We start from the raw sequence: 18305 nt of genomic DNA on the forward strand, positions 1-18305 counted from the left end.
TTGATACCGGCTGCCAACTAGATATTGAGCTGTTGATCACTACCTGTTGAGTCTGACAATCTAGCCAGCTTTCTGTCCACCTTATAGTCCATTCATCCAATCCATAACTTTTTAACTTGCTGGCAAGAATACTGTGGGAGACCAAATCAAAAGCTTTGCTAAAGTCAAGATATATCACGTACACCGCTTTCCCCATATCCACAGAGCCAGTTGTCTCATCATAGAAGGCAATCAGGTTTGTCAGGCATGATTTGCCCTCGGTGAATCCATGGTGAATCCTTCTTTGACCGTGTAACAAGCCTTGTGGATGTAGGGAAGCTGTAGATGTGATTTATTTCAACTTTAGTAAAGCTTTTGATACTGTCTCACATGACTGTCTCATAAGCAAACTAGGGAAATATAGCCTAGATGAACCTACTGTAAGGCGGGAAAACTGTACTCAGAGAGTAGTTGTCAATGGTTCACTGTCAAGCTGGAAGGACATATCGAGTGGAGTCCTGCTGGGACTGGTTCTAGTTCTGTTCAATATCTTCATAAAGGATTGGATAATGGCATAGAGAGTACACTTATAAAGCTTGTGGATGATACCAAGCTGGGAGGGGTAAATAGTGCTTTGGAGGACAGGATTAGAATTCAAAATGACATTGACAAGCTGGATATATGGCCTGAAATAAATAGGATGAAATTCAATAAGCACAAATGCAAAGTACTCTACTTAGGAAGGAATAATCAATTGGACAAATGGGAAATGACTGCCTAGGCAGGACTACTGCAGAAAAGAATCTGCGGGTTACAGTTTATCCCAAACTAAATATGAGTCAACAATGTAACTCTGTTTCAAAAAAACTCATCATTCTGGGAGTATTAGCAGGAGCGTTGTAAGCAAGACACAAAAAAATAATTCTTCCTCTTCTACTCCATAGTAATAAGGCCTCAACTGGAGTACTGTGTCCAGTTTCCCAAGGCACCACGCTTTGGGAAAGATGTGGACAAATAGAAGAAAGTCTAAAGGAGAGCCACAAAAATGATTAAAGGTCTAGGAAACATGACCTATGAGGAAAGACTGAAAAAATTGAGTTCATTTAGTCTGGAGGAGAGAAAACTGAGGGGTGATATGATAACAGACTTCAAGGACACCAAAGGTTGTTATAAAGAGGAGGGTGATAAATTGTTCTCCGTATCCAGTGAGGACAGGACAAGAATTAATAGGCTTAAACTGAAGCAAGGAATATTTAGGTTAGATGTTAGGAAAAACTTCCTAACTGTAAGGGTCGATAAGCACTGGAACAAATTACCTACAAAGGTTGTGGAATCTCCATCATTGGAGGTTTTTAAAAGCAGATTAGATGGGCATCTGTCAGGGATGGTTTAAATAATACTGAGTCCTACCTCAGTTCAGGGGACTGGAGTAGATGACCTAACAAAGTCCCTTTTAGTTCTACATTTCTATGATTCTATGCAAAAACTGAAAAAATCTTAGAGGAGTTTTTAAAATATGGGCCAAGGGGAAAACTGACAGGTGTGGAGGATTCGGAGCACATGGTTCACAGAGAAATCACTTAGGGGATGATTTATGAAAGGGGATACTCTATATCCTAGTAAAGAGGAGTGGATAGAAGTTGATAAAAAGTACAGTAGGAATTGAAGAGAAACAGTCAAATGAAAAAGCGTTCCATTCAATTACATCACATGAAGGCAGACAATTAAATATTGACAAATTTTATAAGTTCTTGTGTGCAAATACAAGAAGTCTAAATACTAAGATGGGTGAACTTGAGTGCGTGGTGTTAAATGAGGATATTTATATAATAGGCATCACAGAATCTTGTGGAACAATAATCAATGGGGCATGGTAATATTAGGGTACAAAATATATAGGAATGACAGAGCAGGTTGAGCTGGTGGGGCAGTGGCACTATATGTGAAAGAAAGCATAGAGTCAAATATAGTAACAATCTTAAATGAATCAAACTATGATAGAATCTCTATGGATAGAAATTCCACACTGGAATAGTAAGAGCATGGCAGTAGGAATATACTACTGAACACCTGACCAGAATGGTGATGGTGATTGTGAAATGCTCTGGGAGATTAGAGAGGTTACAAAAACAGAAAACCAACAATAATGGGGGATTTCAACTATCTCCATATTGACTGGAAACTTGTCACCTCAGGACAGGATGCAGAGATAGAATTTCTAGACACCGTTAATGACTGCTTCTTGGAGCAGCTACTCCTGGAACCCACAGAAAGCCAACCCCTACTGAGGAAAACAGAAGGAGCATAAACTCTGGCAAGTCAGATATAATTAGATAGTGTGATGGGGCAAGGCCAGATGGCTATAGAAAAGTAGTGGGAGATAGATATATTAGCTCCAGGCTAAACAAATCCCTGGTACCAGGATAAGTGAAATGGAAGCTGCTCCAGGTCAATTAAGACACCTGGGGCCAATTAAGAACTTTCCAGAAGGCAGGGAGAAGGCTAGGTTGATTGGGACACCTGAAGCCAATCAGGGGCTGGCTGAAACTAGTTAAAAGCCTCCCAGTTAGTCAGGTGGGTTTGCATGTCAGGAGCTGTGGGAGGAAGTTGTGCTGTTGGAGAGGCTGAATAGTACACACCATATCAGGCACAAGGAAGGAGGCCCTGAGGTAAGGGTGAAGTGGAGCTTGAGGAAGTGGGGGCTGCTGTGGGGGAAGTAGCCCAGGGAATTGTACATGTCATGTTTCTAAAAGGTCAGCTACTATAGCTGATACTATTAGGGTCCCTGGGCTGGAGCCCGGAGTAGAGCGTGGGCCTGGGCTTCCCTCCCCCCCTACTTTTGCCCCCTGATTAATCACTGAGACTGGGAGACAACAGAGACTGTGCAAGGAAGGATAACTTCTCCTCACCTCCCTTGCTGGCTTATTATGAAAATGGCTCAGTAGACTGTGACCCTTGCCTCTAGAGAAAGAAGGGTTACGTGGAGGGTCACAGTGAGCCTCTGAGGCTAGTGAAATCCGCCAGGAAACGCAGGACCCACGGAGGCAAGGACAGAGCTTTGTCACAGTAGGTTGAAAAAGAATGTGAAGAACAACTAGCAAAAGACACAAAAACTAACAGCAAATATTTTTTAAGTGCATCATCAGCAGGAAGCCTAACATAATCAGTGGGGCACTGGATGATCAAGGTGCTAACAGAGCACTCAAGGAAGACAAGGCTGTTGCAGAGAAGCTAAATGAATTCTTTGCATTGGTCTTTACTGCAGAGGATGTAAGGGAGAATCATAGAATCATAGAATATCAGGGTTGGAAGGGACCCCAGAAGGTCATCTAGTCCAACCCCCTGCTCGAAGCAGGACCAATTCCCAGTTAAATCATCCCAGCCAGGGCTTTGTCAAGCCTGACCTTAAAAACCTCTAAGGAAGGAGATTCTACCACCTCCCTAGGTAATGCATTCCAGTGTTTCACCACCCTCTTAGTGAAAAAGTTTTTCCTAATATCCAATCTAAACCTCCCCCATTGCAACTTAAGACCATTACTCCTCGTTCTGTCATCTGTTACCATTGAGAACAGTCTAGAGCCATCCTCTTTGGAACCCCCTTTCAGGTAGTTGAAAGCAGCTATCAAATCCCCCCTCATTCTTCTCTTCTGCAGGCTAAACAATCCCAGCTCCCTCAGCCTCTCCTCATAAGTCATGTGCTCTAGACCCCTAATCATTTTTGTTGCCCTTCGCTGGACTCTTTCCAATTTATCCACATCCTTCTTGTAGTGTGGGGCCCAAAACTGGACACAGTACTCCAGATGAGGCCTCACCAGTGTCGAATAGAGGGGAACGATCACGTCCCTCGATCTGCTCGCTATGCCCCTACTTATACATCCCAAAATGCCATTGGCCTTCTTGGCAACAAGGGCACACTGCTGACTCAAAGATTCCCACATCTGAGCCATTCTTTTTAGGTGACGGATCTGAGAAACTGTGCTAACTACGGCTGCTAAGCAATCAGCTCCACCTTGTATTTAGCTGTGACGCTCTCAGTACATTTTCAAGAGCTGAAAGAGAGCTCTGTGTCAGCCCAAAAGCTTGTCTCTCTCACAACCAGAAGTTGGTCAAATAGAAGATATCACCTCATTGACCTTGTCTCCCTAATGGGACCAACACATCTACAACAACACTGCATACATCTTAGAGCTCTCAGCCATGTTGCCTTTGATGGAATTTGGATCTACAAACTTTGCAATTCATCATCATCCTCTAGTGGACACTGTAGGGAATGCAGTTCTGAAATTTCAGTTGGAGGTTAGTACCTGCTCACCAAGATGTGTGGCTGGTGAGACTTGAAATCTGGTTGGAAGCCAAATCTGAGTCCCCTGGAACTTGGTCATCAAAGCCCAATACCCATGTGATTTCTCTTTCTGCTGACTCTCTTCTAGGCTGCAAAAGCAGCTGGATGCCATCACTGCCTGTCCCATGGGAAAGAGGTTTGAGAACATCAGTTCCTAAACTTGCTGAATATCAAGCCACAAAACGAAGTCACTGAACTGCCTTGTACTCCAGCTAACATCATGTGGGTACTGAAGGCCTCGGTCTTATACACTTTAAATAGCGGGCACTAGGCAGGTACTCAAAGATCAGAAGGTGCCTAAGTATTGGCAGAATAGCTGCTGAGAAAGAGAGAGGAAGGAGGGCCCAGTGGTTAGAGCACTAGCTTAGGACTTGCAAGGCCCAAGTTCATCTCCCTGCTCCACCACAGGCTGCCTGTGCAAACTTGGATTAATCACTTTGGCCCAGGTCTTCAAAGGTATATAGGTGCCTCAGTCCCACTGAAATCATTGGCCTCCTGCAGATTTCAGTAAGAGTTTGATACCTAAATACCTTTGAGGATCTGGGCACTAATTTCCCAGTGTTTCAGCTCTCCATTTGTAACACAGGGATCATAGTACTTCCCTACCTTACAACCTTGTGAAGATACATGCATTAAAGACTGTGAGCTGCTCAGCTACTGCAATATAAGTACCTAGCTACCTCACTAAAAATGGTGCTGTGTGGATACAGCAGTGTGGGGTTCCGCACAAGCTGCCCCAGGTATATATCCGCTAATGTAGCTCCCGCGGCCACGTCCTCAGTGCAATCTTTAGCAAGCTAACTTGATTAAAACTAGAGTATGTCTGCAAAAGCTCCGAGTCGTATCCCCTGCTGCAGCGTAGACAGACCTGAAGATTTGGAAGGTGTTAGAGTAGACAAGGCAGTGTGCTTTTAAGGCTCAAATTGTAACCCTTCTGCCTGGTGATGTAAGCCGGATTCAAATATGTAGTGTTTTTTCTTAAAAATAACCAACATAATGACTCAAGCCCTCACCCAGAAACTTGGGAAAACAAAATATCTCCCTGGGCACCCTTAACAGTCAATACTTTGCTTCTGGCAAGCACCGAGTCTATGTATAAAACAAAGAAAATGATATTAAGGGGAAACAGAACACTGTATTAATTTGGGAATACACAACAATAAATCAACCATATATTTATATGAATTAATAAGTACAAAAGCCACCCCTACAGTGCCTTGGGCAGTAGTCCTTTGCCTCAGTTTCCCCACCTGCGGGAGTGCATATCCAGGGGAAAAATGTCCCTTTGGCACCTCGATTTAACTTGCTCCCCCTTCTCTTATGGAGCAACCCGCTCAAGGCTGGTTGCCAGCGCTTAGTGAAGCACACTGCCTTGTCTGCATTACTCTATTAATGCATGTTAGCTAACACCTTCCAAACCCTCATCTAGACAAAGCCTAAAAGTGTTGGAGCAGATTGTGGACCATCAGAAGCAACTCCAGCTAGACTAAGGACTGGAACCCATCTGCCCTATGGGTAAATGGATGTTTTGTTGGCTTCCAAATTAGCTAATTAAATATGAATGAGTTTGTAAAGTGGGAAAGATGTTGTATGATGAGTGGGAGCAGAGAAAGAGGAGCAGGTTCCAGCATGGTATATACTGATGATGGTCTACAGACTCTGGGGTGGGAGGATGTTAGTGTAAGCGGGAGAATGGTCCCGCTATTGTGGGGAAATTTCCTGGCTTATACACTACCCCGGTGAAGTGGGCTAGCGAAAGGATCTGAGTCCTCGCTCCCACTCCCTTTACCCAGAGGCCTGCCTGACCTCAAGGGCTCCCCTTCCACACTCCTGTGTGGCAGAGTCTGCGTAACCCCAACAAGGCTGGGCCCAGGATTCCTGGGGGGCTCACCCCCAACCTTGTCAGGTCACTTAGGGCAGGGGCTAGGGTGTCCCCACTCCAGGGTGCTCTCTCTGCACTGGGCGCTTCCCTAACCCACTGATCATTACATACAGTTCAAAGCAAATACAATTTATTAAATAGCAATCAATTTAAAAAAAAATGGGAAAGGTTAAAGGAAAACATGGCACCCCGCTCTGTGGCACAGGGATGTCACAACCAGCATCTCTGGAATGTAAGGGAAGTTCAATCTGTTCTTCACAAGTTTCAGGCCTCCTTCTCAGGCCCTGGCTGTGCTGCAGGGACGCTGCACGTCAGACACTTGCTCTGGCGGTGGCCACACGCTCTCAGGGTTTAGCTTTCAGAGTAGCAGGTTTAGATGGCAGGACCCTTCTTCCCAGCATCACCCCTGCCCCATCAGGGTTACGTTCCCCCTCCAAGGCATCTTGGCTGGGGGTGTCTACCTGCACTGGGCCCACTGCCCAGGATCCCCCTCGCTCTCCCCCGCTGCTCACCACACCCAGCTCCAGACTGCTCCAGCCTCAGCTCCAGCTCCACCACTCTGCAGCAGCATGGCTGCTGCTGCTCTGCCACCAGTTCCCTGGGCTGATTCGCTGGCCCCCCTGGCTCTGGTTGCTGCAGCTCTCCCCCCAGCACAGGTCTGCTCTGTGGGCTGCTTCTGTGACTCTGCTCCCACCTCTGACCTGTTTCCTGGGCTGCTTTTCTGGCTGGCACAGCTCTGCTCCCCAGCTCATCTTAGTCCCCTGCTCTCTCCTTAGCTCGGCCCCACTCTGCCTGACCCAGGCAATTCCAGCTCACAGGAGGACGGGACCCTCCTGACTCCCTGATTAGCCTGCTCGCCCTGTCAGTCAGGCTGACCTGGAGCATTGGTTTTGCCCCATTGTTCCTAAGGTCTGTCAGTCTCAGGATTCTGATTTCCCATCTACCCTTCCCCTTTCTTTTAGTACTGGGAGCTAGCCAACCAAAACCCGTCCACTGAATGTTAGTAGGGGACAGTCCCCTTACATTAATTGGGGGGCTACCCTGTATTGCTGCATGGTGAGGAACAGTCAAGGATGAGCTTGGAACACCGTCTCTCACCATATGCTGAATAAAGCCTTGTTCCTTGCAGCCCTGCCTGCCTGGTTACATGGACTGTTGCTAATGAAAGGGGAGGTAGCTCGCTCTGTCTACTCAGCCTACCGGAGTTGAGCTTCCTGTCAGACACTGCTGCTGAGTGCTTCCATTGAGACCCGGAAGGAAGCCTGAACTGAACACCTCAGCTGCTGCTCCCCCGACCCCCTCTGTGCACAGCGGGGGAGGCTCCTGGGGCAGCCCCGGGCAGCTCTGCAGGTGAGGGAAGAGACCCGGGGAAAGGGCTGGGGCCGGGCGGAAAAGTGACTCTGAACCAACGGCCCCTCCTCGCCCCAGCTCTGCTCCCGGGGGTTTGTGACTCACGGCGCTGCTGCCCACCCTGATCCCCTTATCCCGGCTCTGCTCCTCTGGGCGCCTGCAGGAGCCGAGCCAGCTCCGGGAGAGCGAACGCCCCGGCCCGGGCCCCAGTCTCCCAGCCCGAGGGAAGGGGAGAGGAGGCAGGAGGGAGACAGAAGCAGTGGGAGGTAGGAGGGAGGTTCCCTGCCCAGCTCCGTTCCCTGCAGCACCCCGGGCAGATTGACTTTCCTGGGACAAGGTGAGGAGCAGGGAGAGGAAAAGCCAGTTCCCGCCTCTGCTGGTCCCCTCGCTGCTGGGGGGATGCGCTGGCCTGGGTACAGTGTCAAGGGGGATCTTCCTATATTAATTGGCAGATACAGTGGGAAAGGGTGTTAGGAGACTGTCCTTTTCTCGTGGTAACAGCCTTGGAAAACCAGCTGAGGAATAGAATCATTTAATGTAAACAAAACAGGCTAACAGTTCTCCAGCGTTCCGGATAAACTACGAACATTTCATCAAATGTCTGTTATGATAATGGTGATGTGTATTACAGTAGCACCTGGAGGTGCTGAGAGCAGGGCCTCATTCAGCTATGTGCTGTGCACATGGTAAGAAAGAGTCACTGGAATCACTTCACAAAACATACAAAGGGTGGGAGGGGAACAGAAGGAAAGGAATTTGTGCAGGGTTACACAGGTGGTTAATAGCAAAGTAGAGAAAAGAACTTAGTGCTACCCAATCAAGAGTCCTAGCCACTAGACCACTCAAAGCATTTGTCTACATGGGGCCACCCAGGAAATTTGTGAATTTAAATTATGAAGTCATGAATTTAAAACAGATTAATTAAATGGCACTAAACCTGTGTATGGACACTTGCATTCAGACTAAAGTGGCCTTAATTCTGTTTGGTTTAATTTGCTTTGGGACACTTAAATTCTGAATAAGGATGTCCACATGGGGTTTAATGCATTTTCATTAACAAACCCTATTTGCACAGGCTTATGTGTGCAGGCTCTATTTTTGTTGCCTTTCTTTAATTTGCCTCATAAGAATGGCCATACTGGATCAGACCAAAGGTCCATTTACCCAGTATCCTATCTGTCGACAGTGGTCAATGCCAGGTGCACCAGAGGGAATGAACAGAATAGGCAATCTTCAAGTGATCCATCCCCTGACACCCATTCCCAGCTTCTGGCAAACAGAGGCTAAGGAGGGACACCATCCCTGCCCATCCTGGCTAATAACCGTTGATGGACCTAGCCTCCATGAATTTATCTAGTTCCTTTTTGAACTCCTTCAGTAACCCCTGAGGAGGATGGTTTAGGGCCTGTCTGCTGAAATAAAGTGACCAACTGTTTTCTCAACCAGGCAGAATTTAAAGCATATGCAGGGAGAGAGTCTGGGGGAAGCGGGGTGTGAAAAGGACTAAAGCCCTTTCTGAAACCTCCCCAATCGCCCTTCTCACCCTGACAAGCTGCAGAATAACATCCGTGTTTTGCTCCACATCACTTCACTCTGGCAGGGGAAGGGAAATGGCTGCAGTGGAGCTGGAACAGGTAGGAGATTTTCAGAGGTTCCTCTGATAGATGGAGGGGACACAAAACTCACAGGTGTGATTGGGTCAAAAGCTACTAGGCCCATTTAATATGGGCTTGGTTTTAAGAATAGGTGCATTGGTCTGGGATGGAAATTCCCCATCTGTGGGACAGGAGCTAACCCTCTAAAGTGCCCTGGAGCTACTGCCCAAGAAGCAGCATCTTGCCTCTCTGTGCAGGACAGGGGCTGCTGCGATGGTTTCCAGTCATGGGTGAATTTCTGGCTGAACCTCTCAACTGTGGAGAGATCTAAATGTGGGCACTGTAGCTCACAAGGGGAGGGAGAAGAGCTGGTTGGATTTTCCCATCAAATATGTAATTCAGTTAAAAATGAAGTTCTCTGTGAGGACATGCTGATTTCAACTTTTTTTTACATTTTATGTTTGGATAATGAACAGGAAGACATTTCATTTCAATATTTCCAAATAGATCTTTTTTTTCTAAACTTTTCTTTGCCACCAACCTTTGGCTATTTCAAAGTTTGCCCCAGTGAATCTCCCACAGGATGGAAGTGCCGTTTTCTGAGCAGTTCTAGCAGGGAAGTGAGAGGATGGGAAGCAAAGAGCAGTATTCCTATGGTGACAGTTTCATGGCCTGATTCCTGCTGTAGATAATTTACAGTAAAGGCAGGGGAGAGCAGGAGGTTTTTGAAGGGCATAATGTCATCTGTGATAAGTGGCACCACTAGGAATAAGAAACTAGTTTGGAAGTACAATTGCAAATGTTGTTTAAGGACACAACATATTGGAGACTGGGGCAAAGGGGACAATCTGCGGCCCATGTGACTGACCTGGTGGGGTTTTCATTGGAGCAGAGTACTAGCAGCTGTTGTTTCAGGGACTGGTGACCTTCAGAGAGGTGGCTGTGTATTTCTCCAAGGAAGAATGGGCTCTTCTGGACCCTGATCAGAAAGCCCTCTACAGGGACGTCATGCAGGAGAATTGCGAGACACTGACCTCACTGGGTAAGGAGCCATTTTCTCATATCATGACTAGTCAGATTAGACAAGTGTTGCCAAGGGGTAAGAAAGATACAGACTTGCTGGGGATCTGCCCGTGGTGGGTGCTGTTAAGACACTTTGCGGCCTACTCATTGGTGTGTTAGTGTAACCCACTGGTAAATGTATGCTACAGCTCCTCTTCAGTGCCCATCCCACAGAGGATATCAATCTGCCATAGCCCCAGATAAAGAGCAGCTCCTGATTTTAGCTCGGGAGGTCACCATTTCAGTCCCTCCTGTTCAAGATGGTGGCTGTCAAACTAGCACTAGCAGGCAAGCTCCCTGGAATAAATCACACGTGCAACCATGTCTATACATTTGTGGGAGCAGGATCTGGGGCAGCTTCCTCCCTGCTGCTGGGCAGAAACAGTAAAATCAAGCACATCCCTGAACCACCATCTGAGTCAGGGTGGGAGGAGACACACTCTGGAGTGGCTGACTGCGTGAGCATCAAAAACCACCTCTTCACTCAGCCATTACAATAATACTGTTCCACTATCATCCACCCAGCATAGGACCACATGCTATGTATGAGATCTGATACCCAGTCACTGTTGGTCAGCACTCACTCACACTCTCTCTCTCTCTCCACTGCTCCATCCTTAGAGATGTAGCTGTTTATTCTTAGCATTGTTAGACCAATGTGGTCTAACATTGCTGCTGTCACAGAATCATTAAATCCAGGGGTGCGTGGAGATCCCTGAAATCTTACAAGGGGCCCACTACAACTCCCAAGAGACATCTTATTGTTCCCAAAGGCCTCTGCTAACATTTTCCCATCTGTTCCCATGAAATGTCACCTCTTCCCCAGGAACGTTGTATAGCAGCCATGCCTTCACTTTGTTTCTTCTCAGGACACCTAGGGCTGTGAGTTACCCTGTCGCTATCTGCCTCCAGCACAAAGACGACTTGTCTGTACTAGCTGGGTGTTAGCTCCCTAATACAACCAGCCTCTCAGTCACGCATGCACTCTGCTCTTTGCACTGCAGGTTGACAACAGATGTACTCCAGCCCCCAGGTCAGCTCAAAGTGTCCCCCTAAGGTGTCCCGTCCCTGATTACTAGATACCCATAGACATGCCAGAGGAACACTGCCCCAGTTTACCAGTTAAACCTTAGCCTACCGCTTCTTTATCGCACACAGACCTTGAGTTCAGTTTTTGTAAAACAAAAGGAAATTTATTCAAGGAAGAACAGAGATTCAGCTAGAAACAAGTGTGAGTGATGTACACAAAGGGTTACATTTCATACAGAATCCTAAAACATGAACTTGAGCCTACCCTTATCAATAGTTACCTTTCCTATCTAATAAAGTAGGTTCTCTCCCCAAAGTTGTCCTTTGCAGCGGTTGTTAGCCCCAAGGAACTCTGATCCAGTCTTTCATGAAGCAGCCCTGCCCATCAGGGTACCTCCTCAGTGAATGGATGCAGAGTGACTATCTCCACTCTGAAATACACTAAACCAGTTTGTGTCTTTATTCCCAGACAGGGCGATCCCCTCTCTGTCATATCATTCCTTTTCACTTCCAAATGACTTTGATATTTATAGTTTTTTCCATTGGGTTGGTGCAAAGGTAGACAAATGAGTCTTGCATTATATCACCAGCTGACCCGGGATGGGCACAACTCCCTCCCGCTTGAATGGGCTATCACAGAGGTATATTATTGCCTTTTAATTCACTCTCGCTTCATAATCCTGAAGCCATATTGCCAATATACAGTAGTTACATTATTCCTGAAATATTACATCTTGTGGTAGTTATGAGTGGAGCTTTCAGTGGAGACCTCACATGCTTCCCTGTATGGATAAATACCATGAAACAGCAGTGTATCAGGTGTAGTGAGTTTGTCAGGTCTGAGGCAGGAGTTGCTTGTATAGAACAGCGAACCCTTTGCCAGTTGGCATCAATGGTCCTTTGTGTCACACTAACCCTATATTTTTTCTGTGGGTAGGATTTGTTACTCCTAAACTTGACTTGGTCTCACAGCTAGAACGAGGAGAGATGTCATGGGTCCTGGATCTCCAGGGCTCTGAGAAAAGGGACATGCTGACAGGAACCTGCATAGGTGAGGAATTAGATAAACTGACTGAGAAACCATGGAGGGGTGAACAAAACAGCTGGGATTCCCACTGAGTCCCTGTGAACTCCCCCAATTCTGCCTCATTTCACCCAGGACATGACTGTCCCCAGCCCAACCATATCCTCAGGGCAGACATCCCTCATGGCTTACCACCCACCCTGATTGATGCCTGGCACTAGCTCCCTCCCACTGAGTGTTTGAATGAGGTGTAAAGGCAGAATTGGTTCCATCCCCCGCAGTTATTTGGGTTTGTTCTTCACATTCCCCTTTCTGAGGTTCCCTGTCCGGATTCTCTCTCTGTCCCAGCAGGTGATGGGACAGTGAATAACAACAAGGAGGAGAATTCTCAGCAAGAAGGTGCTGAGCAAGTTGAACCACAGGGGATGGTATCGGGAAGATCAGAAGGGGATGTTTCCCAGACTTCTGAGCTGGGAGAAGCCTGTCAGACACAGCTCAGACCAGAGAGGCTGCAGAAAAACCTCTCTGGGGTGACATGGGGTAAATCCAGTCACCGTGGGAGAAGTCTCAAAGGCATCCCACTCCGTCAGGCAGCCCACTTGGGAGAGGGGCCAAAGACACGTGGTGACTCAGGGGAAAGCTACAATAGCATCTCACACATTATTAGTCAGCATAGAATCTGCAGAGCAGGAAAATCCAAGAAATGCGCTGACTGTGGAAAAAGTTTTGCTTATAAATCGGAACTTGATAGACACAATAGAATCCACACCGGAGATAAACCCTATAAATGCCTCAACTGTGGGAAAAGCTTCACTCTGAGCTCCACCCTGATAAAACATCAGAAAACTCACACGGGGGAGAGACCCTATAAGTGTCCTAACTGTGGGAAAAGCTTCCGTCAGAGCTCACACCTTGCTAGACATGAGGGAACCCACAGGGAAGAAAAGCCCTTTAAATGCCCTGACTGTGCAAAGCATTTCAGTTGCAGCGCAAATCTTCTTACCCATCAGAGAATCCACACAGGAGAGAAACCCTATAAGTGTCGACACTGTGGGAAAAGCTTCACGCACCGCTCATACCTTCTAGGCCATCAGAGAATCCACACAGGAGAGAAACCCTATAAGTGTCGACACTGTGGGAAAAGCTTCACGCACCGCTCAAACCTTAGTACACATCAAAGAATCCACACAGGAGAGCAACCTTGCAAGCCTAAGGGCTGTGGGAAAAGCTTCAGTGTGAGTGCAGACGTGATTGGCCAGTAAAAGCTGGATGGGAGACTGGCGGGGGATAGAAACCATCTTCAACAAAGACTGTATCTAGCTAGGTTAAGTTATAGTCTTTTAGATGCATTTTCACTTTTATTTGCTTGTAACTGTTCCCAACTTTATCCCTTTTACTTGATATCACTTAATCCATGTTCTTTTGTTCAGAAGCTTGTTTGGCTTCATTCTAAATCATCACTGCTGTGTAAGTTCAGTAAAGTGTGTGCTTCTAGAAAGCAGACAGGATGGAGTGTTTTACCGCCTCTGTAAAGGCAGAGAACCTAACTCTCTTTCTGAGGGTTCAGTGAGAGGGTCTGGTCCCTGCTGTAGGATGCTTTTGGGGTGAATTCAGGGCTGGAAGGGTACTGAGGTCAGTCTGCAAGGAGTAACTGGGTTGGGCAAAAGGAGGGTGAAGCTTATGGGCTGCTGGCAGGCTGTTGAGGGGGTCAGAACTCTGGCCCAAAGCTACAGAGCCAGAAGACATCCGGGGGTACAAGGGAAACAGTGACTGAATCCCTTACTGGCCTGGGTGAACTCCTTTCAGGGTTCCTTTCCCACTCTGAACTCGAGGGTACAGATGTGGGGACCCGCATGAAAGACCCCCTAAGCTTATTCTTACCAGCTTAGGTTAAAAACTTCCCCAAGGTACAGACTTTGCCTTGTCCTTGAACAATATGCTGCCACCACCAAGCGTTTTAAACAAAGACCAGGGAAAGAGACCACTTGGAGACGTCTTCCTTCAAAATATCCCCCCAAGCCCTACACACCCCCTTTCCTGGGGAGGCTTGAGAATAATATCCTAACCAATTTGTTACAAAATCATCAAAGACCCAAACCCCTGGATCTTGGAACAATGGAAAAGTCAGTCAGGTTCTTAAAAGAAGGATTTTATTAAAAAAAAAAAAAAAAAAAAAAAAAAAAAGGTAAAATCAGGATGGAAGATACTTTAAAGGGTATTCAGATTCAAAACACAGAGGATTCCCCCTCTGGGCAAAACCTTAAAGTTACAGAAAACAGGAATAAACCTCCCTCTTAACACAGGGAAAATTCACATAAAACAAAAGATAAACTAATCCGCCTTGCCTGGCTTACCTATACTGGTTGCAATATTGGAGACTTGGATTAGGATGGGTTGGAGAAGATGAATTTCTGTCTGGCCTCTCTCAGTCCCAAGAGAGAACAACCACGTAAACAAAGAGCACAAAACAAAAGCCTTCTCCCCTCCCAAGATTTGAAAGTATCTTGTCCCCTTATTGGTCCTTTGGGTCAGGTGCCAGCCAGGTTAGCTGAGCTTCTTAACCCTTTACAGGTAACAGGATCTTGCCTCTGGCCAGGAGGGATTTTATAGCACTGTATACAGAAAGGTGGTTACCCTTCCCTTTATATTTATGACAACTCCAAACCAGCACACTTGGCAGTCCACTATCCTCAAAAACATCTCCATTCCCCCATGAATAAGATCCTTTCTCTGCTCATGAGTCTAAACACCCACTCTGGGAAAACCCCAAAAAGTACATTTTGGGACTTGGTCAATAAATGTGGACTGTCTGTCTGGCACCACACCTACAAATACTAGCTGAGTCACAAATCCTGGGGCATCTCCAAGTGCTTCTTCATTGACTCTGGTACAGTGGACAGCTTTATCAAAACTGAAGCAACTTGGGCACTATAGGTTTCAGAGTAGCAGCCGTGTTAGTCTGTATTCGCAAAAAGAAAAGGAGTACTTGTGGCACCTTAGAGACTAACCAATTTATTTGAGCATAAGCTTTCGTGAGCTACAGCTCACTTCATCGGATGCATTCAGTGGAAAATACAGTGGGGAGATTTATATACATAGAGAACATGAAACAATGGGTGTTACCATACACACTGTAATGAGAGTGATCACTTAAGGTGAGATATTACCAGCAGGAGAGCGGGGGGGGGGGGGGGACGACACCTTTTCTAGTGATAATCAAGGTGGACCATGTCCAGCAGTTGACAAGAAGGTCTGAGAAATGGGGGGGGGGGGGGGGGGAATAAACATGGGAAAATAGTTTTACTTTGTGTAATGACCCTTCCACTCCCAGTCTCTATTCAAGCCTAAGTTAACTGTATCCAGTTTGCAAATTAATTCCAATTCAGCAGTCTCTCGTGGGAGTTTGTTTTTGAAGTTTTTTTGTTGAAGAATTGCCACTTTTAGGTCTGTAATCGAGTGACCAAAGAGATTGAAGTGTTCTCCAGCTGGTTTTTGAATGTTATAATTCTTGACGTCTGATTTGTGTCCATTTATTCTTTTACGTAGAGACTGTCCAGTTTGACCAATGTACATGGCAGAGGGGCATTGCTGGCACATGATGCCATAGATCACATTGGTAGATGTGCAGGTGAACAAGCCTCTGATAGTGTGGCTGATGTGATTAGATCCTATGATGGTATCCCCTGAATAGATATGTGGACACCCATTGTTTCATGTTGTTTCACTGTAGATTCCTTTGTAGATTCCTCAAGCCTGTTCTTGATCTGGCAGAGAAAACCACACGGGCCCTCTTTTTCAACTCCACAACTCCCTTGTCTGCTGGTCTCAACTAACAGTTGAATTTTCTCAGAATTCTGCCTGCAGCACTGCTTGACCCCAGGAAATGGGCAATGGGCACTAGTTCCTCTGTGATTGCATGCCAGGGGTTGCTGGCCAGACAGAGCTATCCACTGAGTCTGGTCCTTGACTTCTGTCCAAATACAGCAACTACAGTGATGTGTTTTTAAAACAAACACAGACACTGTGCCCAGTCATGCTACAACCAGAGCCAAACTTTCTGTTCTGGCATTATATTATATGCCTGAACTAGCTGTGCTGTGCACCTATCTTCTGGTGACATCACATATGCTCCATATTGTGCCGATGTGCCCACCCCACAATAAACCCGTCAGACGCCAGCAAACCCTCAAGACTTCACCTGGCATAGTCACTGCTTTAGATTTTGTTATAGAACTACTTGAGTCCAGTGGGTTCACAATGGGTGGATGTTTTGCTGGCTTCCAAATTAATTAAATATGAATGCATTTGTAAAATGGGGAAAATGTTGTATGATTTTCCTTGAAACCCTGACTGCTTGGTTATATTTAGGCTTGAAAGAATTAGATTTTTAATTGATAAATGTCAATAAACATCTATTTTGCTGTACAGAGACAAGCCAACAATAAAATATTTCCATAGATAATCATCTACATTTATAGATAGGCAAAGTAAGAAAAATGCTGCTTGAGAATTTATTAGAGTTTGATTTAAGGCAATTTACTTTGTATATTTTGACATGTGATGTTGCAAAATTGTGTTTTAATGCTTATAAAAATTAATTTTTTGAATCACATCTATTGTCATTAAAAAAAAACCAAACTATTGTCTAACCCCCCCCCCCCAACTTCCCACAACTCTGAAAAATTTAATATATGTTTAAAATCAATATCGGTTCAAATTATAAAAATAAAACTTGAATTCTCCCAAGCATAGTTCTATTGACTGTTTACTACTGAAAAGGGAGGCGGCTGTGCTCGCTCTACTAACATACCAGGGTTGAGTTTCCTGGGTCAGACGCTGCAGCTGATGCATCTCTTAAGACGCGGAAGGAAGCCTGGAATCTGAATTCAATTGATCGGCTCAGCTGCTCGGGGTCTGTGAGGGGAGAGATCTGCATTAACCACCCTTTGTGCCCAGCCCTGGGGGACTTTCTGCGGTGGCTGGAACCAGCCCCTGAGCCGGAGCCTGCAGGTGAGGGGAGAGACCGGGGGGAAGGGCTGGGGCCGGGCAGGAAAGTGACTCTGCACCAACGGCCCCTCCTCGCCCCAGCTCTGCTCCCAGGCGGTGCTCAGCGAGTCCCAGAGCCGCTACCCTCCCCGACCCTCCCCCAGGCTCTGCCTCCATCCACGAGAGCCTGCAAGAGCCGAGCCAGCTCCGGGAGAGCGACCGCCCCAGGCCGGGGCAGGTCAGGGATCGAGTCTCCCAGCCTGAGGGGAGGGAGACGGGCAGAGACTGATTGCTCCTGCTGCGCCTGCCAGTGGGGAGGGAGGTTCCCGGCTCCCAGCCCTGCCCAGCCCCATTCCCTGCAGCACCCCGGGCAGATTGACTTCCCTGGGGAGGAGCAGGGAGAGGAAAAGCCAGTTCCTGCCTCTGCTGGTCCCCGCGCTGCTGGGGTGTAATGGCTAGTGATTTCTAGCCATTACACCACACAAAGGGTTTATCTATATGGAGAACACTCAGGAAATTTAATCCAAATTAACTAAAAGTCATGAATTTAAAACAGAGTAATTAAATGGCACTAAACCCCTGTATGGACATTTGCATTCAGATTAAAGTGGCCTTAATGCAGTTTAGTTTAATTCACATTGGGTGACTTAAATTCTAAATAAAGATATCAACATGGAGTTTAAGGCATTTTAATTAATCTGTTTAAATTCACACCTTTAGTTAATTCAGATTATTTTTCTTGAATTGTTCTGTGTAGACAAACCCTGATTGCACAGGCTTCTGGGTGCAGATTCTATCTTTGTTCCCTTTCTTTAGTTTGCCTCCTTCAGTAACCCCCGAGGAGGATGATTTAGGGCTTGTGTGCTGAAAGGCAGAATTTAAAGCATATGCAGGGAGAGAGTCTGGGGGGAAGTGGGGTGTGAAAAGGACCAAATCCCTTTCTGGAACCTCCCCAGTCACCCTTCTCACCCTGACAGGCTACAGAATAACATCCGGGTTTTTTACTCCAAATCACTTTGTTCTGCCAGGGAAGGGAAATGGCTGCAGTGGAGCTGG

The 18305-nt window shown here is 46.5% G+C and overlaps 1 protein-coding gene across 1 annotated transcript in view; it reads left to right on the plus strand.

The window, feature by feature from the left end:
* The first annotated feature begins 7287 nt into the window (after nucleotides 1–7287).
* LOC114022087 (zinc finger protein 595) overlaps nucleotides 7288–18305 on the plus strand; it is a 59376-nt gene continuing 48358 nt past the window's right edge. The window contains exons 1-5 of the mRNA XM_037914413.2: nucleotides 7288–7553; nucleotides 9000–9187; nucleotides 10064–10190; nucleotides 12177–12290; nucleotides 12612–13521. Of these exons, the coding sequence (XP_037770341.1) occupies nucleotides 9164–9187; nucleotides 10064–10190; nucleotides 12177–12290; nucleotides 12612–13521 (1175 nt within the window). The 5' untranslated portion in view covers nucleotides 7288–7553; nucleotides 9000–9163. The remainder of the gene's footprint in view (nucleotides 7554–8999; nucleotides 9188–10063; nucleotides 10191–12176; nucleotides 12291–12611; nucleotides 13522–18305) is intronic.

The sequence above is a fragment of the Chelonia mydas genome, chromosome 14 (genome assembly GCF_015237465.2).
Source record: "Chelonia mydas isolate rCheMyd1 chromosome 14, rCheMyd1.pri.v2, whole genome shotgun sequence".
NCBI classification, from domain to species: domain Eukaryota; kingdom Metazoa; phylum Chordata; order Testudines; family Cheloniidae; genus Chelonia; species Chelonia mydas.